Source organism: Antedon bifida, chromosome 7 (genome assembly GCF_963402885.1).
Source record: "Antedon bifida chromosome 7, ecAntBifi1.1, whole genome shotgun sequence".
Classification (NCBI taxonomy): domain Eukaryota; kingdom Metazoa; phylum Echinodermata; class Crinoidea; order Comatulida; family Antedonidae; genus Antedon; species Antedon bifida.
This window is the reverse complement of record NC_136232.1, coordinates 5,270,646-5,295,044: the sequence shown is the minus strand read 5'-3', so window position 1 is coordinate 5,295,044 and position 24,399 is coordinate 5,270,646. Positions and strand designations below refer to the sequence as shown.

The 24,399-nt window shown below is 33.2% G+C and overlaps 3 protein-coding genes across 4 annotated transcripts; all 3 read left to right on the top strand.

The window, feature by feature from the left end:
* The first annotated feature begins 1,648 nt into the window (after nucleotides 1-1,648).
* Nucleotides 1,649-2,483, top strand: LOC144848077 (uncharacterized). Its single transcript, XM_078704753.1, has 2 exons — nucleotides 1,649-1,725; nucleotides 2,008-2,483. The coding sequence occupies exon 2, from the start codon at nucleotides 2,032-2,034 to the stop codon at nucleotides 2,365-2,367; it is 336 nt and encodes a 111-aa protein (XP_078560879.1). The 5' UTR covers nucleotides 1,649-1,725; nucleotides 2,008-2,031; the 3' UTR covers nucleotides 2,368-2,483.
* Nucleotides 2,484-3,555: 1,072 nt separating this feature from the next.
* Nucleotides 3,556-7,999, top strand: LOC144847749 (superoxide dismutase [Mn], mitochondrial-like). 2 transcript variants are annotated; one of them, XM_078704258.1, is made up of 5 exons: nucleotides 3,556-3,705; nucleotides 4,140-4,342; nucleotides 5,020-5,136; nucleotides 6,578-6,757; nucleotides 7,279-7,999. In XM_078704258.1, exons 1-5 carry the CDS (start codon nucleotides 3,677-3,679, stop codon nucleotides 7,431-7,433), a joined length of 684 nt encoding a protein of 227 aa, XP_078560384.1. In that variant the 5' UTR covers nucleotides 3,556-3,676; the 3' UTR covers nucleotides 7,434-7,999. The 2 variants fall into 2 exon arrangements, with proteins under 2 accessions (XP_078560384.1, XP_078560383.1); XM_078704257.1 differs by having other exon boundaries at nucleotides 5,020-5,148.
* Nucleotides 8,000-8,955: 956 nt separating this feature from the next.
* LOC144847347 (uncharacterized) lies at nucleotides 8,956-22,278 on the top strand. Its single transcript, XM_078703644.1, has 6 exons — nucleotides 8,956-9,344; nucleotides 18,249-18,395; nucleotides 18,769-19,011; nucleotides 19,457-19,561; nucleotides 20,063-20,233; nucleotides 20,810-22,278. The coding sequence occupies exons 1-6, from the start codon at nucleotides 9,327-9,329 to the stop codon at nucleotides 21,503-21,505; spliced, it is 1,380 nt and encodes a 459-aa protein (XP_078559770.1). The 5' UTR covers nucleotides 8,956-9,326; the 3' UTR covers nucleotides 21,506-22,278.
* Nucleotides 22,279-24,399: the final 2,121 nt, after the last annotated feature.

The following is a 24,399-nucleotide window of genomic DNA, read 5'->3' as shown; positions in this document are numbered from 1 at the left end:
ACACGACCACCCAAGAAGTATTGTTAGCAGAAACGGGGTACTAAAAAATACGGTATAAATATACCGTATTTTTATACCGTATTTTTATACCGTATTTTGAGCAGTTGCAGCAGAAACAGGCCCAATAGAGGATGTACAGCAGGGGGGATAGGACACATCCTTGTGGCGAACCGGTATTATTGTAGAGTATATTAGAGGTGTGTTTGTTTACTTTGACTTGTTGGGTCCTTATCAATGATGGATTATTATTGAGTTTCAAGAGCTTGGTTAAAAGAACATGACATTGGATTGTATTAAAGGCCGAGGAAAAGTAAATAAATAAAACTCTTGAATAAGTACCCTTTTGATCTATATGTTTGTGTATGAAATGTAGGAGTGTTGCTGTAGCATCCTCTACACCACGATGCGCTCTGTATGTGAACTGCATTGGGTCAAGCTTATTTTCAACAACAGGCTTAATCAGACTAGCTACATATACCTCTCAAGACATTTCATAACTAGCGAAGTTAATGCTATGGGACGAAAATTGTTTAATGCCTTAACAGGTGACAGCTTTGGAACAGGAACAATGAGTGTTTCCAAATAGATGGAACAACTGATAAACTACGCGACATTTGAAAAATGTGCTGAAAAATGTATGCCAATTCCGAAGTACAACTTCCAATCAGTTTTCCACCAAGTCTGTCAGTGCCTGCGGCTTTATTCGATTTAGTCCGGCGAAAAAGATTTCTTACCTCATCTAAGGTTATCAATGGGTAACTCTCAGAAACTAAATTTTTACAAATCTCAGTTGACTTACTCTCGAAGTTTGACTCATCAAACCTGGTATAGAATTTATTTAGGGATTTAACATATATATATCAATTGCTTGCCGACCGAGCAAGTAGATATTATCGACGCCTCGAGACAATAATGAATATTTAAAAGGGGTTACATTTTAGCATAACGTGCAACTATTGATTGATTGTAAAAAGTTGCATACTTTTTATTTCATAGTACAATTCAGCAGTGTTATTCTTCATATAATGAAGATTGTGTTGTTCTTACTGTATACTCACACTTACTTACATTATTAGAATTTGTATGCCATACATTGTACCTGCTACAATGTTTATTATTTGCACGCATCAATACACATCTGGTATCAAAAGTACCGGAATACTGGAAAGATGTTATGTTGTGGTATAGGTATGTTGGGTATACATTTTTATTTATTAAGTAAACTAGAGAAGATATATCTTCTCTAGTTTATTTAATAAAATAAAAATGGGTTTGTTAGTGAGTACAAATTCATATTTCCATTCCAAGACGTACCCAAGACTGTGAATTTATAAATGTTTATGGAATTAATGTGTGTATATCTAGATCCTTTTTCAAATAATATTGTCTTCAGTATGATAAATTAAAGTATTGTATACTATTTTGTCATATTCTGGTGAAGTATTCATTAATTCTTCTGGAATTTTTCCATTACCGATTTGAACTATTATCTCGTTACTTCTCTATTGATTACAAAGTATTGGTTTTTCCAATATGATGTAATGTTCAAATTTGGAAAACATTTTGCATATTTTGTATCACGTGGATAATGTTATCCAATTACAAATTATTATTTTTGAATATCTTAACACTCTACCCGCAAAACAAATTATTTGGATGTTTGATCAGTTACGAACAAGACGCTAATAATTTGTTTAGAAAAAATAGAAACATATTTCTTCAAAGGTAAGAATGGTGCCTTAGGTTTTAACTTAATTTTTATTCCATCACTGTTGGTGTATATATAGGTTACATTGGCATTTAACACATATTTTGGTAACGTGAAAATGAACGAGATGTTAATTTTTAGTTCAGACTTTTGTTTTAGTTAGACCTTGTAGTTGCTAGATATGCCTTAAATTAATGCCAATAATTTCTGATAAGGAACGTGAATTTAAGCTTAAATTAAAAATAAAAATTAGGAAAAACATTTCAAAATTGACATTTAGTTTGATTGTACTATTTCAGAAAACGAAACAATTATTCTGCAGAATGTCCAACACTTCACAGAATCATGGCGGGTCATTTGCTGGCCAAGTTAAAAGCCACATAACATCTCAACATCCGAACGCCCAAGTTCGTTCTGAAGTGAACCTACCCGGAGGCCGAGCAGATTTTGTTGTTGATAGTGGGTCAGGAAGAGCCCAGGTTTGGGAATCGAAGTCATCCCAGAAAATTACCACAGCCCATGTGGACCAAGCAGCAAGGATCGCTTCTGGACAGGGAAGCGCACATCTCGCAGTTGGAAGAGATTCTGGAGTTTCGGACGCCGTCAGGAGTCATGCTGCCGCCAAAAACGTGAATATTCACCGCATGGATTATAACTAAAGATACGGTGGTAATACGGCATAACCTATATCCAATGATATACAACACCTATATTATGTCATCGTATGTTAGTAACTTGGTATTAATTATTTCCTAAATAGGACTTAAAGATGTATTGTCCCCAAAAAAGCATGGAAACTAAAGCTTATAGTCTAGTACTAAAATAGACTTTCGCCACAGTTTTTAAAGAAAAAAAAAATGTTTTTGCTTTAAATTACAGTTTTTCAAGTAAATATTTTGTGGTCAAAGTGAATAACTATGTGACACATTACCAAAACATTAAAACAATTTTTTTAAGAGGGACAATATATCTAATTAATCAATTTAATTATGCACGCTTTGATTATGATATTTCGTGGTAACTATATTATTTTAGTGATGTCTAGTCCGAGTTTGTTTTAAAGGAGTCGGACCATAGAGTAATAAAATGTGTTTTTATACTCTTCGATCCGCTTAGTCTCTTTTCTTATGCGACTATGTAAACCATGCCTTGTTGTGTATTGTGAAGAATATTATCGCTCTTTTGCTACTCATTTTAGTATTTGTACCGTAACAATAGTTTTCTTAGCTCAGCCCTAAACACCATAGAGCTGGTTCTGCATAATACTTATACAATTCGTTTCATATCGCGAAGTATAATATTGCATTTTCTGGGGACCTAACTAACAACACTATTTTTCAAAATGTTCCTAACTCAGTCCCAGCCATGGTTATAATGCTGGTCCTGGAGACTTAAATGTTTTGTTTCATATTTCGAAGATATATAATAAGTCCAAAATGTACTATTTTAAAATGCGAATAAAGAGAGTGACATTTTTTGAAATCATAAAGTCACATATATTCTATTATTATTATTATTCATATAATAGTGTCGTGTTGTATTCAATATAATGATAATGCTACGAACGTTGATGATGAGCAATTTTAACATAATGCTGATGAAGAGACATAATAAAATGAGGATAATTATAAAGATTATATTGATAACAAAAGATATGTCAATCCAGGGTATGATAAAGATAATGTGATGACTGCATGACAGACAATGATAAAGAACGTTCTAGGCCTTGATCAAGGAATGTTTTCATATTATTCTGGAATCTAACTGCAGGAAATGTAGCGGTTGGGAATTCCAAGTTTGTAATACTAACGATGAGGGCACACAATTAAAATAAGCGACGAGAAAAGTTGAGGGCGCCCTATTCCCTGCATAAAACCGATCGGACATCGAGAGATTTGACAAACAAGTTGAACTTTTCGACACATAAATACTTTAATACATCTGTGTATTGGACAGAATAATAGCACTATGTTGTCTAGAACTGTCGGATTAAAGTGGTATGTATGTATTGTTGTCTTAAATAATAAAAAACAATTAAATGTAGGCCCAGGTTTTAGGCATAGGGAGGCTAGGCCTGCTGCCAACAAGTCAGCTGAGTCTTTTATTTACGACTGACCTGGATGAATTGCGCACATGTTTACTAAATAGGGCCTAGTTAGTATCCTAGCTAGGCCTACTAGCCTAGGATGGTTCGGGTTTGTGCGACATAATTATTATCACAATGTTTGCCAGCATGTAAGAACTCAATCGCACTATGCTAATGCACCTTATCTTATCATACAAAGTATAATAAATACGTTTTTGATATTATTTTTGAGCACCAATAGGCCTAGTTACAAATACCACCAGCACACACAGCAAGACAGAAAGAGTAGGAAGTACTATTCTATTTTATTTCCTATCTTATCTTCACAACTCTTTATCTTTTCAGTATACTTAGACCAACACTGCAATGTACTGCACATCTCTCTGTTCGGGGTGAGCACACCCTTCCTGATCTTCCATATGAATATTCAGCATTGTCGCCAATTGTTAGTGCAGACATCATGGAACTACACCACAAGAAACATCACCAGACCTATGTCACTAATTTGAATGCTGCAGAGGTTAAACTAAAAGAAGCTCAAGAAAAAGGTCTGTGCTGAGGGGTCAATGACTGGCGCAACCCTTTTGGGTGTACCACAAGAAGCAGGCTTTTGATTTTTGTATGGTCTTGGCTACAATATGTATGCTATTGCAAATAGTATAAAATAATATGAATTTAATATACTGATTTTTATTCTAAAACTCTATAATGTTCATTAGGTCATGGGTATTATTTAGTCTCCTTGGTGGCCACTTAATTAACCAGGAATACCCCAGGAAATTCATCAAGGATTTTATACATTAATCATAGAAGCTGGCGACCTTTTGAATAGGACAATATCTTAAAGTTCATTACGGTACTTATTCAGTATGTATTAATATCAATATACAGTAGTTGACATCATCAAGTTCTACTATTCAAAACATACTAACATATACCTGTACATACTGACAATAGAACCCCTATTAAAGGGACCACCTTCAGACCCAACGAAGTATCCCCTTAATAAAGGGTGCCCCCTACTGTAGACAGGAGTTGGTCAAAAATTTATTTCCCCTTATTCGTTTCATATGAAAGTGGCCCCTATGAGAAGTGATGCTGCCCTCTCCTGAATAGGAGTGATGCTCCCTGAATGATGTCCTCCACTAAATTGGTGTCCTAAAGGAGGGGTTCTAATAATGAGGCGTTCTACTTCTAAATTGATAATTGTTTGCTTTGTCAACAGGCAATGTGAACGCAATGATTGCTCTTCAACCAGCTTTGAAATTCAATGGTGGCGGACATATCAATCACTCGATTTTCTGGGAGAATCTCTCGCCAAACGGCGGCGGAGAACCGAAAGGTGAAATGGGAGGTCAAAAAAATTCTTAATTTTTTAGCATGGTGTTCGTGTCATCAATCATTTTCGCTGATCCATGTTGGCACCTTGCATTTAACATGAGGATATGTTGGTAATGATTTACATAACATTAACATTTATATATTCATTATGAATATTTATTATTTGTGTGTACTGTTCAGTAAGTAGGTCACTAGCTAGGATATGTTGGTAATGATTTGCATAACATTAACATTCATATATTCAATATGAATATTTATTATTTGTGAGTATCGTTCAGTAGGTCACTAGCTAGGATATGTTGATAATGATTTGCATAACATTAACATTCATATATTCAATATGAATATTTATTATTTGTGAGTAACATTCAATCATTAGCTATTGTTTATAATTATATTTATAAAGTATTATTTCTTGAAAAAAAAAATGTTTGTTATTTACTGGCCCATCAAAGGTCAGTAAATAGAAACAGGTGAAATAAATATTTAGATTAGGCATATTTTTATTAAGATATAAAATATTTGTTTCAACTGAATTATCTGATGAGTATACAATCAACATAATGAACATATTGCCATGGTGATGGTATTTATTTTATAACATGGAATTATCATGAACACACACATTTGGTGTTTCCACTTTCATTACTTTACCATTACAAATATTAAGCAAAGAAAAAATGGTCCATCAACACATTTCTGAACACCACAATCACAACATTCTGTTATTATACCACTTGTATATTATTTTATCATACTCTTAGTTAATTATTTATATTACTGTATACCTATGTAGATTTAAAATTTCTGGACACGGTTTATGGTTTTACTGGACACAAATTTATGCGATTCGAATGCGTTTGGTGATCTGCAGCATCATGTAACTTAAGCTATGCATCTTGCCTAAGCATGTACTTATAACAAGACTTAATAATTTTTACATGTTGTAAATTGTAATAATATTTAAGTACTGTTCAAGCTCCTTACTGTAATTGCTTCTCTGCTAATAGTTCAAGTGTATGTATCTAACAATTTTTAAAATGTTTTTGACCACAAATCTTGTCTCCAAGAGTGTCCTGGAGTCTCCAAGAGTGTCCCAGTTCACCAGGATTGTCTGGATGTTTGGTTCTCTTTCAGGCTCAGGGTAAAAATATCCCCAATAAGGCAGATAGTGCATTTGTTAATTAGGCCATTAAACTAATATTAATTCACAGCAATAATGAAACTACCATTATACGTACAGTACCTTTAGCTGATTAATCTCTATGAATTTGACTTTGAATCTTTAAATTGTAAAAGGTTTTAAATTGAGCCACAGTATCTTACAACTAGTATCTTTAAGTTCTTAGATTCTAAGCATCCACACCAGTTTCAACCTAGGTGGTATGTTAAATTGCATTTAAATATTATTCTAACTTTAATATTACTTTCTTGATTAATAGGTGAATTGGCTCAAGCTATCAAAAAGGACTTTGGTTCTTTTGACAAATTGGTAGAGAAGATGTCTGCTGCCACCATTGCTATACAAGGTTCTGGCTGGGGATGGTTAGGCTATGATAGTAGAAACGGATCATTGACCATAGCTACATGTCCTAATCAAGATCCTCTACTTCCTACGACGGGTGAGTACAAATAGTATAGTTGCTGATACAGAGTCTAAAGCTCTGTCTACACTATCAAACTTAATGTGACAAAAAAATGTGATGTGCCCATATGAACATGATGTCGTTTTCACAACCAGTAGTACCATATTTAGGCATATATTATATAATATTCTTTATACTGGGGTGCCTCTTCAGTTGAGGACTGTTCTCCCAGAGGACCTGGTGTATAGTACTATGATGAGTTTGATAGTGTAGACAGAGCTTTAAGGACTAGGGTGGGGAAAGGGGGTTTTGATAACATTTTCGAAAGGGCTATTTAATTCTGAAGCAGTTCCTTCAATATTAACTGATATATAAAAGCCATCTACTGAACAGAAACGTGTACCCTAACACTACGGCATTGTTCTGAAAGCTTGTTGTGAAACGGTCTTTCTAAAATTAAATTTATGACATGCAGTAATTTAAACGGTTTAAATGTTGGTTGAACACTATTTAACTGTTAATTATATATTTTATTTTTATATATTCCTTTTTTGCAGGGCTAACACCATTATTAGGCATTGATGTCTGGGAGCATGCTTACTACCTTCAGTATAAGAATGTACGACCAGATTACGTGAAAGCTATCTGGAATATCATTAACTGGCAGGATGTATCGGAGAGGTATCGCGAGGCAATTAGCCAAGGCTTGTAATCAAATACTCTCATTTTGAAGTCAATGCGCCACCGACATGGAATGTCAACATGGGATAGTTGACACAGAAGTTACAGTACTCATAGAGATATTATAGATATTATACATTCACTATAAAATCTCTATGTGCATTCATCAGAAAAGAACAAACAATTTTATCCATGGATGTGAGATTTAAGTTTCCATTCTTAGCAATCAAGCCAGGGTTATACATACAATGGGTTAATGTACATTGCTCGATAGTGTTAAACACCGAGTCTAAAAACAGAAGAAACAGTAATGATTATGAAATTAAACTTAGGTAATAAAGAGAAAGACATGAAATATAATTAGATTTTTAAATTGTTGGTTGCTGTATTAGTTTCTATAAAATATTTACATATCAAAGTAATAAACTAAAAATTAATCAAGCGCACAAAATAATCACACAGGGAGATTACACTATAAAGGAATAGATCACAAAAGTATGTGTGTGGGTTATTTTATTATTTGATTTGGTGTCTTAAAAAAGTTATGACTATAAAAATATTGATGGAGAAAAGTCATTAAATTTAAGTTGAAATATAGCTTTTGTTTTGTGTGTTTTATTCTTTTTATTCTTATATGTATTATATTTTATATTATTAGGAATATTATCTTGTATCATACTCTAATGCACGGGTCTCAATATCTTTGTGCCCAAAGGCACTTTACAGTTTACAGCACATTTATTTCGTCTTCCAGTGTACTGTGAATACTTTCGTTCAGTTTATAATAGTTTTTTATTTGTTTACTTACATTTGTAACATACCACCCACGGGTAGAAATGTTATAATTAAACAGCGAGCTCGCGCAGCAAACGGACACGGGAATTTCCCCTATTTGAATCAACTAATCAAAGATACACGCGCGTTTGCTATTGAATGATAAATCCTGTGTTAAAATGCGTTCAGGTTAACGGAAAACTATCCTTACACTGTCACGGACACGCCAGGACGGACATAAACTTGACATCGCTCGTGTAGAGTTTACACATAGCGCGTGCCGTGTTTTTTTTGGTGGGGGGATATTGTTAGGGTTGTGTAAACTCAGCACGAGCGATGTCAACTTGACATAGTTATGTCCGTCGAATTCAGGATAATTGGGTTATATCTGAGAACCGAGGACCACGCTTACGCATGCAACACAGCGGCGTACAAGGAGACCGGCGCGTTGAAGGAAGAACGCATTGTCAACAATCAGGGACCGCTCCCAACGATTCGTCCTTCAATATAATACTACTGTATTAGGTTACTCGTAACAGCTGAGTAATTCTATATAGAACATGCACCCACACCAACCATAAAGATTTATCAAGCGATAAACAGTCATGCTCTGAATATATCCGAAACAAAATCATTCAAAGTAAATCATATACTTGAATAATGCAAAGTAATCCATACGTCTCAGTACACCGTTTCAGATCCATGGACTTAACGCACTCGTGGTTCCACGGTTTTAAAAATCTAAATCATAAAAGTATGAAGGATTTATTATAATGAAACTTTATTTTGTGATGTCGTATTTGTTGAGAGTGTCCCTTGATGCTGACCCAATCCTCTGCGGCATTTCCTAACTAGACAACACCAGATATATGACGTAAAGACAAATCTTAGTCCGCTGCTTTTAGTTGGAACAAACACCGGGAGCAGCTAGCACCGGATTATATTATTTATTTCACGATCATTTCCACATCCTGACTAATTTTAACACAGAGACACCGGATTGGAATTTAAAAGACAGATATAATTTGTAGGCTACGCAGCTACATGGAGGTTACGCCTTTTGCATTGTAATCAACAGAATAGAGAGGTCTTTAATATACGGACGAAACCATCCTGAAGTAGGGGCTTCCAGGTAACTGTACCATACACCATGGCTCTTCAACAAATCGTAAGTAAAATATATACCTACTTTTAATCAATCATACTCCTAATTAGAACCCCACCGTGTTCATTAATTCAAATTCGAATAAAAAACATTATCAGTATTAGTTACCCCAAGAATAAGATCGTTATCTTTAAAATTGTAACATAAAATTTAGAAATAAAGATCATGAGCCGATGGTTCTAGGCCAACAAAAGTAATTTACCTTTACTTGTGTGTGATAACTTAATTTACTTGATAAGAATAAGATTATTCCAATTAAACGTATCCTCTTGGCATTTCACGTTTAGTATAGGCCTACCTATAATGCCATTATGAAATATAACGTATCAAAAGTTTTAAAGGACCTATTATATTATAACAAGTATACATAAAAGGGACTTCCATTACATTGTTGACACACGACTCTATACAATTTATATACAATGTAATAAACATAAGAATGTCACTCGACAACACCAATGTTCATGTACGTATCGTGTAAAATGACAGTAGGCCAGCCTATACTTAACATTTAAGAATGTATTAATTACTAAGAAGTGGCAGTACTTATCAGGAGCATTCACTAGACCTGAACTACTTTCCATTAGGACAGTCGGTTGAAAATTGAGATTTATGTACTGTATATAAATACGTACGGTATTAGGTAGTATACTGGCTAAAAATAAGGAAACCAACAATCTTTTATCTGAGCCTATAGCTCAAGTGCTCAAGTTTGGGTCTTTTTTTTGGACTAAAATTCGTGGTATGATTGTTATAGTTTCGTCAATTACTTCATGTCCTAAGTATGCCACATTGAATCCCTTACATTTCCTACGCCAATTTAATATAAATGAATAGAGCAGAGGGAAACCATTTATTTTACTTAACGAATCGTTATGAGTTATTATATTTATACAACAGTGTTGTGCTTTAATACCCGGCACCTCCAAATACCTAGTAATAGAACAACTGAGGCCTTGCAGACAATACTGAAAGCCCATCGAAACAAACGATTTATAAGTCAACTGTCTGCAGAAAAACGAGTTTGGGGCAACTTTGTTTACTCTCACAAATTTTCTCATCTCATTTTCTCAATATGAATTGACATTTTAAAATCATTGGCACACATATCTTAGTGGTGGGTCTACGTTTTTTTGTATGGCCTAAAAGAATTTAAATTCATCAAAATCCAATACGTCACAAAATGTTTTTAAAACAGATAAAGTGAACGACTAATAACATTTATCCAACATGCTGAAACATTGCTCTATGTAAAATTTAAAATATCTTATAATTGGGCCTACCTTTTTATAAAAACAAGTTATTACTATTAGGCCTATTTCTTTCCTTATGATTCCAAACCATATGTTTATACCATTAGTATTAGCCTATGGCTATACATTTTATATCAATTATTCATTTCCTTAATTTCTTTGAATCTGTAGTAAGGTGCATTCCTACTATTGATACTTAAAACTGTGTATAATGTTCTTTAAATACGTTTAGTCCAATAATTCTTTTTTTTAAAATAGAACATTTTATTTCTTCATCTTAATCACGAGAACCAGTACCGGTTTTCCACAAAAAGTCAACGAATGGAAAAAACGGATACACTATTAATATTTCTCAACTTCACTGAAATAAATAAGTATAGACAAGTTGTCGTACGTCACCGAACGAGTGTCCATAAATACACCAGTAGCCGTACGTCACCGATCGTCTTGAATGATATGTTCCTTAACTAGTATATGTACGAGTTGAGTGACCATAAATAAATTTAGACCAGTGGCCGTACGCCATCTTAACAATATCTATATAACTATGTACAAAATAAGTGTCACAAAATATATTTAGACTAGGGCACATTAAATTACAATTAAAATAGGTCTATTATTTTTTTTATTAAAGTATTTCACTTAAGTCAATAAATATTTAAGGATTTCTCTTAAGTGGTATTATACTAAAATAGTTCTAGTTTTGTGAGTTTCTAAGTTGTGTGTAAAGCACCGTTGAACTAATGAGATGGTGAATACGGCTGGCATGGGTCTATATCTCTTTATGGATTGATTTCTTTTTATACTTTTAGCCCAACTACATAATCAATAACTCCGTTTCCATCCGGCGTTCCAACAAATTGTTGTCGGAAAACCGATCTTATCAAGGTTAAATACTGAATCAGCTGCATACACCTAATCCATGTATTGTTACGTACCTTCCTGGTCTTTTGTGTAAATTATATAAAAAATACTTGAACTGTGTGTTTGTGTTGTTGGAGTAGTCTCTGGCTACTGTATTAAGCACTCGTGAGTATTAGTAGAGTAGAAATAAGGTTTCACCTCAAAAAAATTGCAACAAAAGGTTTTTCAACGGATTTTGGTAGTATTGAGTGTACTAAATAACAGAAAAAAAGTCTCAAGAATTTCGACCACCGGAAAGTGGTTTTTTTTCAAGATGGCCGCCAAAATAGATAAAAAGTTAAAATGTCCATACCTCCTAAACTACTTGGTCTATTGATATGATTTTGGTACCAACATACTCAGAACATACATATTTATATTCGCTATAATAGAACATTTTGGCCAAAAATGACCGGAAATACCATTTCTGACAATTTGACCTTTGACCTTGATATGTTGTATCTTGGTAACAACTGACCGTAGGGAAACAAATGATGGCTCAAATTGTTCAGAATGTACATATTTACATTTATTGTAATGAGACATTTTGTCAAAAAATGGTTGGAAGTAAAGGTTATTGACCTTTAACTTTATCTGTGTATAATTTCCATATCTCGGCAACTATGTGTGGTAGAGATTTAAAATTGGGCTCTAAATACTGAGAATATACTTATTTATATTTACTCTAATGAAACAGTTTGACAAAAAATGACCAGAAACGACATGTTTGACCATTGACCTTGATATGCTATATTTCGATAATGACTGACTGAGATACACCATTTATGGCTCAATTTGTTCAGAATATAATTATTTTTTATTTCGTATAATGGTCTAATCTACTTATGAAATAGAGAGCTTTCCTGGGAATCAAATAACTGTAATATTTATAAAGACCTTCAGAATATGAGTTCAAGTTCAAATTGTTCAGAACATACTGTATACAATCTTAATAATAATAGTAAATAAAAAACCGAAAAGTAAACAAAAACAAATATAATAATAACTTTTAAATTTCTAATTATGGTATAGCAGCAATTGATTAGATATTGTGCATGTATTTAGTACGGCTTCCTAAACAACTGTTCCAACTTCGTCTTCATCATCGCCATCAATCTCTCTATCTACGTTGTTCCATTCTTCTAGTTGACACACTCCCCAAACTGAAGTACATGCCAATCCATAGCTTCTACAACTGCAACATACATCCAGTAGTTACAATGGATGATTTTATATCCTAAAACAGATTTCAATCTGGTTACATTAATCACTCTAGTAGGCCCCTTTGTCTAATCTGAAGTACATTTCTCGGTTTGTTGTATTTACATGATACAGTAAAAGTACCAGTAAGTCCGTGTCTTCTCCAATCAAAGTTACTGTATTATGTTCAGAGACTTCAACTGTTGCCAGAGCAATGTCAACATCGTTTTTTTTGTTTTTTTTTTAAACCATATTTAATGAGGGTGATCCATCCAGCTATTGCTGATCATTAGGGACCCTCAGAGGTTCACAAGACAAACATATACACAAGATGCTCTACGTAAACAAAGTCTTATTACAAGTCTTTGGGAGTGGAGTAATTTGGTCCTTAGAAAAAATCCTGACATGTGACGGGACTTGAACTCAGGACCCTTGGAGTGGTAGCCAAGCATCATAACCATCAAGCCACAACTCCACTCGTTGGCTGCATGTCGTACAGGACATTCTTTTTTCTATAGCTCATATGAAAGCATGTTGATAAATTTGTGTTTGTTCTCATGCTTTGACAGGAATTCTTCTTTCTTTCCATCAAATTCAGTTAGGACAAATCTCTCTAGACGATGTAATGAAATATGAAGTCCGTTTCCACCCTCACTCTTCAAAGCCAAAGACATCTTTAGGAAGGCAAATAAATCAATAAATTGATAGAAAGTAACCTAGAATATGACACTGATGTGTGCCGATAGTTTCACTCAACCGCATCAGAAACTTCAAACTATCGAGGAGTTTGGATTAAAGGCCATGTCTATTCGTTTTGGAGCCAAGTCACTGGATTTCCCAAATAGCTACAGATGCAAGCTGTTTAATAAGAAAGTTGCTGAGGGTAAATAATTTATCAAACCTCAACAACTACTACCACCAACCTCATCTGCTACAAAATGTTACAGTCTTAGAGTATACTATCAAATCATGCAATGGATAAAGAAAGATAATACCATGGATGCTACCAAGTCGGGGAAGTTTTTAATAAAACATTTGTGCCAATAATGATGATTGAAACTGCTGCTTCAGAAGAACTTTTGAAAATCATCCATTGTAACTGTACTACTACTGGATGTAAAACTGTATGTTGCAGTTGTAGATGCTATGGATTGGCATGTACTTCAGTTTGGGGAGTGTGTCAACTAGAAGAATGGAACAACGTAGATAGAGAGATTGATGACGATGATGAAGACGAAGTTAAAAAAGTTGTTTAGGAAGCCGTACTAAATACATGCACAATATCCAATCAACTGCTGCTATACTGTAATTAGAAATTTAAAATTATTATTATATTTGTTTTTGTTTACTTTTCGGGTTTTTTATTCACTATTATTATTAAGAATGTATACAGTATGTTCTGAACAATTTGAACTTGAACTCATATTCTAAAAGTCTTTATAAATATTACAGTTACCCAGGAAAGCTCTTAATTCCATGGGTAGATTAGACCATTATACGAAATAAAAATAATTATATTCTGAACAAATTGAGCCATAAATAGTATGTCTCAGTCAGTCATTATCGAAATATAGCATATCAAGGTCAATCATCAAAAAATGTCGTTTCTGGTCATTTTTTGTCAAACTGTTTCATTAGAGTAAATATAAATAAGCATATGCTCAGTATTTAGAGCCCAATTTTAAATCTCTACCACACATAGTTGCCGAGATATGGACATTCTACATAGATAAAGGTTAAAGGTCAATAACCTTTACTTCTAACCATTTTTTGACAAAATGTCTCATTACAATAAATGTAAATATGTACATTCTGAACAATTTGAGTCACAATTTGTTTCCCTACGGTCAGTTGTTACCAAGATACAACATATCAAGGTCAAAGGTCAAACATGCAAGAAATAGCATTTCCGGTCATTTTTGGCCAAAATGTTCTATTAGGGCAAATATAAATATGTATGTTCTGAGTATTTTGGTACCAAAATCATATCAATAGACCAAGTAGTTTAGGAGGTATTGACATTTTAACGTTTTATCTATTTTGGCGGCCATCTTGAAAAAAAACCACTTTCCGGTGGTCAAAATTCTTGAGACTTTTTTTCTGTTATTTAGTACACCCAATACTACCAAAATCCGTTGAAAAACCTTTTGTTGCAATTTTTTTGAGGTTGGCCCCTTTTTTTCATTAGTTCTACTCTACTATATAGTGAGTACAACTCGTGAAAACACTCAATGCTTAAAAGTATGTTAATACTAAGTTAAGTACAGTAAGTTTAATGGTATCCCCTATTACAGGATATGATAATCTGACATATGAAGATGACCAATAAATATGGTTGTTGGTACAACTGTTAATTGCGGTACCGTCTAAAATCAGCATGAAAAAATCACTCACAACATAGACTTAATACTCATTGTACGTTGCGCTGCTCAAACCAGACTTCCCCCCCCCCCCCCCCACCATCCCCACCCTCATAATAATATTCGACATTGGAACATGGGGATAAAGTATTTTCAAATTTTGCAAACGTCCTCTAAATTAAATAAACATCATTGGATTTTAATTATTTCCTTTCATATTAATTAATCGTTAGCATTTAGCAGACCGCCATGTTGTATTGTAGACCAGATATATAATTAATTTCTGAATAATATGGAAACATGAGGCCGAGGTCAAAGCATCACATACTGTATATAAATTTTAATTAAGGCGGTGAATATTCCTACGTGGCTCGTTCGTATAGTATAGTTTATTCATGCAGCTATTGTATATTCATGAAAAGAATAAAATAGGCGTCAATCCTGTCGACTAGGGACAGTGAAAGAAACTGTTGTTATAACCATTCGTGCATACAAAATTGTTTTGAATTTCTTTTCAACGACGTAAATAAATATAAATAAAATAAATACTTTAATCTCTACTGGATTAACGGCATTTGGTTAAATAATACCTTGATGATGAACTGGGGCAATGTATAGTAAAGAAAGTTACAGTAAGGCCTGCTGTTTCAAAATAATTTTAGCTATAGATACAGTAGGCCTATTTTTGATATAAATAGCAATGGTATGGTATTCATATTGTCTTGTAATCTTGTGTTGAAATCGAATAAAATCAAATCAAATGTAAACCCATCGTTTTCTCTGGAGCTAAAGACGATCGCGCACGCACTCGTTAATCATTGTAATATCGGCGCTTTAAAATCCTAAAACTTAAGTAGGCTACATACGTCTATTATTGGGCCTATGGTATACCACATTTAATATGTTAGAGCTACTGTATATAACATATCCAGGGTCCTCCCAGGGAACTCGGTTGGCAATAACGAAAAATCAATACTAGCACTGTATTATATCTTTAAAACACCAGGTTAAAGTTATTTGTGTCCTTTTTGGAAACACATGATGTACTAATTCACCGGGGTATTATTGTTTATATACGGAAATTATTTCATCGGAGATGAAAGGTTATTGCCTCTAAAGTTAACCGTTTTAAAAATATATCAAACATTCCTAGTATGCCGACTTACGAAAACAAAACAATTTAAATTGTTCCATCATTGTGTCATCTATTATGATAATGACTATGTAGGCCTTATGAGTTCATGAAATACGTTTCTCCATGGTTTAGTTCAATAACCGAATATTATACAGTGATTAATTGAAAGACAATACACATGATTGAAAAGGAAGAAAATTGATTACATTAGGCCTAATACTAAATGATGTTATAACGGAACAATGTAGGCCTAACACTATGTTATAACGGAACAATCAGGCCTAAGCGTTGCGTCTCGTCTGAAAATCTGAATGATGTTAGGCTTTTTAAGTATGGGTCTGTTTATCTAATATATTTCATATGGTTTATCGAATATGATGATTAGATGAGGCCTACGTGAATCTATGATTAAAACATGGACTTATAAATTAGAATTTGTAGGTCCATGATTAAAACAATATTCACATAGGCCTAGATAGTTATTGACAGGTATACACAAACAAACATTCGTTCGAAAAATATAATATTGAAAAGATACTTCGATTACGGTAATGATAGACTTGAATCAATATTAAGCCTTGGTCGTTTTTGATTAATCCGGTTATATGCCATCAATGTTGTAAATGAAATCAAGAAAATTCATTATTTCAGTAACCGTTGTATATACCGTATTCATTTAGTGGCCTTGTTATGTAGATTGTGTGACTCATAGAAGGAAAACTCGGCTTCTTAGTCTCTATCTTATCAGATCCAAAGATGGGAGTGGACATGGATCCATAAATTATGACACATCTTCAGATAAAACACTAAATTAGATAAAACCTCCCAAGAGTAGTGAGTTGTTTGTTATCGTTATTAAGAAATACGGAAAGGCTATTCTTATCGTTCATCTTCGCCATCATATCGTCATCAATCAACTCCTAACTGTACGGTATGGTTCTAAAAACGGCTGTGGGCCAAGTGATGGTGGATTGAGTGATACATACAAATATGTAAATCATATTTCTAGCTTGTTAAAAATCTGAAAATGAGATACCACTGTCAGGGATCATCATCATTTTGTATTGAGGCTCGCTTTGCACACATGTGGTTATAGATGGTGTAGACTAAATTATAACCAACTCCTTCATCATTAATGATTCATTTTGTTTCATAATATAATTAAGTGCACTTACTGTAACACTCAATCTCGTGCGCTGGTAGATATAATTGTACATATCTGGTATAGTACAACATTACTTTTCTGCTAGACATAAGAGTTTAACAATGTAATGTCATTGCAAAAGTACGTACGTTCTATATATTGGATTTTATTCATCGGTAAAGGGTAACATCTTCTTTAAAAAGAAGTTTTAAATTTCTTATAAACGTCGTAGGCCCAGAGTTGAAAATATTTAGGCCTTTGTAAGTTGGACAGTTTGTAATTAAGTTCATCACAGCATTGTGCCACCTCATACCGTAATGTATGTAGACCTATGGATCAGTTCCGTACGGAAGAACTACTTGACGGTTGACCTACCGCCGGTATATTACCCTCGTCATTAATTGGAAATCAGTTATCCTTATTTGGAAATATCATTTTTATAAGTACTCTATAACGAGGAAACGAGACACACGGTCTTCATCATTGAATGTAGTAAATGAATTCTTAAACATCATAGGAGAAATTACGAATATATTTCCATAAAAAATACACGATTGTTTATATTGAACAACCAATCATATCCACATCCCAAAAACCGCCACTGTCATTCATATTGTTTTACGATGTTACTTCATGTTCAGTTTTATACCGATAATAATGCACTTATAATCCACGTGACTCCAACAATAATAACATATTTATATCTTATAATCAGCTCATTAATTTTTACTATAATAAATAGGCCTACCTAATAGTTCAGTAGGCTTATATCTCATTTTGTTAAAAAAAACCAGTTTTAATCTTTTAAAATGTCTTCATTTCTTTATTAAGGCTATACACACAAATAGCATCATAATGGGATTGCGTTTTACAAAATAAACAATGGTTTCATCTTTTCTTTTTCGTTTAAAGGGAAGTCTTCCTCCTGTCCAGGACATCACCAACAAACTTCACAGTGGACCACTGACCGTGTTGCTTATGGCCACTGGAAACCGAGGAAAATGGAAGAAGCGATATGTTGTTGTTAGCTCTTCACATATTTATCTTTACGACAAACAGGTTTGTAATTTCACTTGGTGAATGAAAACATCGTGTATTACCAAAATCTACCATTCATATATTTTTTTTTTATAACTAATAACACCAATTATCAGTGGCGTAACGGCTATGAGCACTCACTGGCTAAACCCAGGGGCCCCGGAGCTTATGGGTGCCCCTAAGCAGTGCCCAGAGAAAAAAACAGGCATTCAGACAAAAAATACATACATATCAATGAATGGATATTAAACAAACTGTACAGTAAAATAGGGCCTCCCGTACGTACATCATAGTAAAAAGAAAAAGGAAATCATCTCATATCATTGACTTTTAAAATGTGTTAAAATATTTAAGAAATATTTATCATCAAAAATTGTTATTATTTATCAAACAGAATTCAAAGGGTAAACACAAAGACTGTGGTTCAATTGATTTACAAGACTTCAAAAGTTGTGGACCTGTAAATAATAAACAACTTAAAAAGAAATACGTAATCGTGATTCAGCCAATCAACGATGACAATCAGGAGTGGATGTTTTCTTCCGACGATGCTAAGACGCATGAAAAGTGGCTGCAACACATAGACGAGGCTTTACAAAAGTTAAACCATATACAAACCAGGCCCGTTACAGTTCAGGTTAGTTAAAACTTGGTTCCCACTTACAGACGCAACTCAAAAGTTATTTGACCAATCACAAGCGATGGATTATCCGAACTGTCGCTTCCGATTGGTCAACTCGCTTGCGTTGCGTCTAGGAGACATTCTCATTAAACTTGCACGAACTGAGATTTTATATTTCAAAATAAGCTATCTCTATTAAAACGTATTTAGAATTTATTTTATGGGAACCCATAATTTAATACATATGACTCATCTAAACGTCTATGAATATTTAATTCCAGTTTTCAAAATACAGTAGAACCCCGACACCCCTATTAAGGGGACACTTTCCCGTGAAACTAACGAGAGTCAATTATTATAGGTTTCAACAGCACGCCCAACCCCCATTCAGGGGACACCTTGTCGGGTCCCGAAGGTGTCGTATATAACTCGTTATATAAATTGTTCATTCTTATTTCAGTTCGATGATTATACACTAGAGACAGAGGTATTCGAAAGTCACATAGCTAAGGAACGACCAAAAGGACCAGAAAGGAGAGCTCCAACAAGAAGGAAAACAATGGAGGTAAATCGAAAACGATCAAAATCAAAATCATAATCCTCATTGTCATATTCAGTGTCTGATAAACAATACATGTGTGTTTCTGTTCCTGTTTAGTACTTATTTCACATAATATAACAATTTCAAACTAAAGGTACATGTATTTTTGTTTAATGTTTCTATTTTTCTAAATTTGGAAATCAGTTTTTACACATAGGCTAGAGTGTCCTAATTAATTTATCAGTAACCTTTCGACCTCTTATCTTCCTTGGCAACCATCCCTCCCCAATGGTAACATCTAACATGAGTATACATTTTACGAAGTAAGCATTTTTTAACTGTTGAATAAAAAACAGAACAGCAAAAAAAGTTCACAAAAATAATACAATACTTTTGCCATTAAGCCTAAATGTAAAGGATTACAGCAAGAAGAAAGAGCCTCATTTGGGATCCTTAAATTTACTTAAAGAAAACATTGGCAAATATATTTTAAACAAATCAGTTTGAATTTCATTTCCTTATTAGGTTGATGCAACATCCCGTGAAGATGACGTAGAGGAAACAAAATCTTTAACTGAGAATAAAGATGATGACGCGGTTGGAGATGATGGTGGTCATTCTAGTGGTACTGACGAAGAATTAGACAAAGATGAGGGTGAAACAGAGAAGAAACACGTCACTGAATTAAAGCCAGAGGTAAGTCTATATATGACAGACCTCCCAACTTGGACAAATAAAATATCGGGAAGTTTTATAAAACTATAGAGGGCGCTATAATACGATATCAAGCCATAGAGGGCGCTATGAAAACTTAACAATATTGTCATCTACAATGCGTGCCGAAGGCGAAAAATGCGTTGGCAACTCATTATTTCACGTATAAAACAACGCATGAATTGATTATAAACATACGGACCGATATTAGTACGTTTTCTATTTCAATATCTAGAGTAGTAGCAATTATAAATTTATACAAATCGGGAGACTTCTTTGTTGGTTTATCCAAAATATTGGGAGAAATTGCATTTTAGCGGGAAAGGTTGACTCCCGCCATTATCGGGAGAGTGAGGAGGTCTGATATAAAGTTGATTATGTTTATTGTAAAATACGTGTTTACGAGTAGAGATGCAACTTCCTTTGAAAGTTTTCAATCAAGGAACTCTGAACCTGCAACGCTTATTGACCACGTCATCAATGTGTAAATTACATAAATAAATAACATGCAGATAAGCACACATTGTTGACTGATTTTCTCTTTTCTCCTTTCTGTAGCATTTCCCAAAACGCATAAACACACCGCCATTAGGAATAGCTTCACTAACCTCGAACTTAGCGAAAGAAGCAGCACAGAAACGTCTTGGCAGTCGGAAGGACGAAGAAGAGGAGGAAACAAATGAAAACAGTAAAATCAATGGACATGCACAGGGTGAAACCAAAGAAAATCACACAGATGAAAAAGACGATACTAGCGATGCTGAATTTAAAAGAGGACCGTCTCTGGTTCGAAGGTTAAGTAATTCTTTCAAAAAGAATTTTTCTGGTTTGAACGATTCGGATAAAACCTCTTCAAAACCCTCAGCACAAGCGCCTTTGAAGAAACCAAAGCCGGGGTTAAGACCAGACAGGCCAAACTCTTTAATAGTACAAGGTTCGCCTAAAATGCACGCAAGGCTACCAACGTTACATTCGCCAGGGGCTCCACATAAGGCAGCAAAACCGATAGTTAGTCCTAAAACACCGACGGATGTACGAGAAGCCGTCAAGACACTCGATTCGGTAACAGAATCAAGTGAAAAACTTATAATGAAAGCCAAAGCTTTACGGAATGCGATAAAAGATTTCGGCGGCGGGAAAAATAAAAATCTGGACAGGTTGCATGCAATTGAAAGAAACGCAAAGTTTGCATTGGCTGACCTAGAGGACGCTATTACTCAACTTACTAAGGCTCAGGACGAATTGAATAAATGACGTCATAATGAAAGAGCGTTAAAGGTGAATACGGGATGATCCGACGAGTAGAACCAGAAATGATTCAGTGACGTCATGCGGTTATTTTACTCTAAATTGCACATTAAGGCAAATTTGTATGAATTATAGTAGCATTTATATAAATAGTTTTCAAATTAGAGCCTATGCTGATTTATTATGTTTTTATAACCAATCGTGTTTTAATGTACAATAGACCAAGGATATAATTGGGCAGTGTTTGGACCAATCAAAATCATCGACACCAATGCACAATGTATTTAGCATGCAAAACTTCGAATGCTTTAGGGCTCTATAGGCTACTCTTTTAAAATTCATATACCGTAATTGATTAACATGGTTTATAAGTATAATACTAGGCAATCAATTTTAGGAAAGATTGAATTAAATTTAAGTTTATTGTTATAATAATATTGTTTTAAAATACTATATTTTAAAATGATACATTTATTTTTGTACTAGTTTTTGTTGCAAATTAGAAAAATATTTGGAAACAGTTATATTTATGTAGGATTTAAATCTATACACCGATAAAACATTTATTTAAGTTACTTTATGGGGCATTCCACAGTATTTGGTCCGTGGGTTTAAAAATTTCATTTACTGATTTTGATGTAACTCTTGGCCATTTCTCAAAGTAGACATGTTGAAGTTTATTAAATAACATTTTTTTTATTTTTCTGATATTGATTTTTTAAGTTATTGAATATTAAATATGAAAAAGTCATATTTGGCGTTACGGACGGGACATTTTTAATCCTATTTATTTCATAAACTATGCATCTTATTACTGTTTTTTCAACAGATATAGTTACTTTATGTCTCAATAATACATAATCAAGTATTTAATTAAAATTTTGTTGTTTATTAATTTCATACATCCATTTCAAATTCATAAATGTCCCGTCCGCGACGTTTTAGGCGGTTTTTTTACATTTATTTTAAAAGTAATGATGCAAAAATCTTGATATTTCATTTTCTCCTCCTGAGAACTATATCTCATTATATTATGAACAAATTTTTTGAAAATTTTAGATTTTGATGAAAATATCATATTTCAAAAATATATTGTTACGGACGGGACATTTTTGTTACGGACGGGACGTATCATTTAAATCCTAATTATTTCACAAACCATGCATCTTTTAAACATTTTTTTGCCAGATATAGTTACTCTATGTCCCTATTGTACATATTCAAGCATTTTATAACACATATTTTGTTTATTAAATTTCATATATACATTTCAAAATTCATAATTGTCCCATCCGCGACATTTTAATAGTAGTTTTATGGTGTTTTTTACATTTCAGTTAAAAGTATTGATACCACAATTTAATATTTTGTTTTCTCCTTTTAAAACTATATGCAATACATTATAAACAAATATTTTGAAACTTTTGGTGAAAATATCATATTAAAAAATATATTGATGACATTTTTCGTAGGCACGGGACAGACATTTTTGTTAAGGACGGGACATATCATTTAAATCCTTTTTATTTCATAATAAAACCATGCATCTTGTTAACATATTTGCCCATAAATATACTGCAGTTACTTTTTTTTCAAGTAAGCTCCAATTATTCATAATATTAAAATTGTTTATTAATTTCATACTTGCATTTCAAAATTCATAATTGTTACTTCTGAGACATTTCGATTGGGGGTTTTTCCTCACTTGTGTTTATTGAAGTAATGGCTTTAAAATTGTTATTTAATTCCTAATTTTAAATCTTAATTTTCAACTCCTAAGGATATTAAATTGCAATAGATTTAAACAAGTTTTTTAAAACTTGTATTTTTTTATTAAAAAAACATTACTATCAAAATTTATTGAATGTTACGGATGGGACATTTTTTTTATGGATGTGATGACAATATTGTAAGAATTAAAAAGTGTTTTTGTACTGTAGGCTGAGAAGTACTGTACAAAGGTGTTAACTGTTGTTTATTAATCACAAAACATTGTGGTCTGTATTTAAAACAACAACCCACAAAAGAACAATACCTAAATCCAAAACAACATGACCAGTATGAATGGGAGTATTGGGTGCGGTCATCGCTTTGTAGATTTCATTCTTTGGTGAATTTGCAACCAAAAACCTTTTATAAATCAGATACTAAATAATTAAGATTGAATTTTAATAGAAGTAGGCCTACAGTTATTAAATCCAAGAAAGGATAGAAGGAAATTTCAGATGCAACTTGGATCCACTATTCACTAAAACAAATTCAGACGTCAAACGCCAACGCCAATTTTTAAAGATTCGCCTTAAATGTGTTAATATCTTGAAGTCTTGTTTAATATGCCAAGCATAACTTTTATATTAGTGTAAATAAATATTTTGATAACATTTTACAATATTGCTTCTCGTTATAACTCTTCGAATAATTAATTTTATAAATAATATTTCATATTTATGAATTTTAATATTTTCACTTGACATAAACTTTTAAACAGTGTTTCAAAGGTTGAATTGTATTTTGACTTGTAAATAAAAGATTACATTGATGTAAAAAACTTATTTTTAAATTTTTTTAATAGCAAAATTATACAATTTTTTAACGTGGACAAAGTTGTCCTGTCCGCGACGTTAGAAATGTCCCGTCCGTAACGACATATAAATCATATTTATTAATAAATTTTCAGTTCAATTTTTATAATTAACATTCAGTTATCTAAAACAACTATCTGGCAACATAATAATACAAAACAAATTTTAAAATCTCTTTTAAATGAGGAGAAATATTACAATATGTAAACCTTCTCAAAAGTCATGTCCATTTGCCGTCCCATCCGCGACGCATACAATTTTCATAATAAAATTTTTTTTGTACAGTCTTTTTTCTTTTTTTGACTTTCATAATAAACA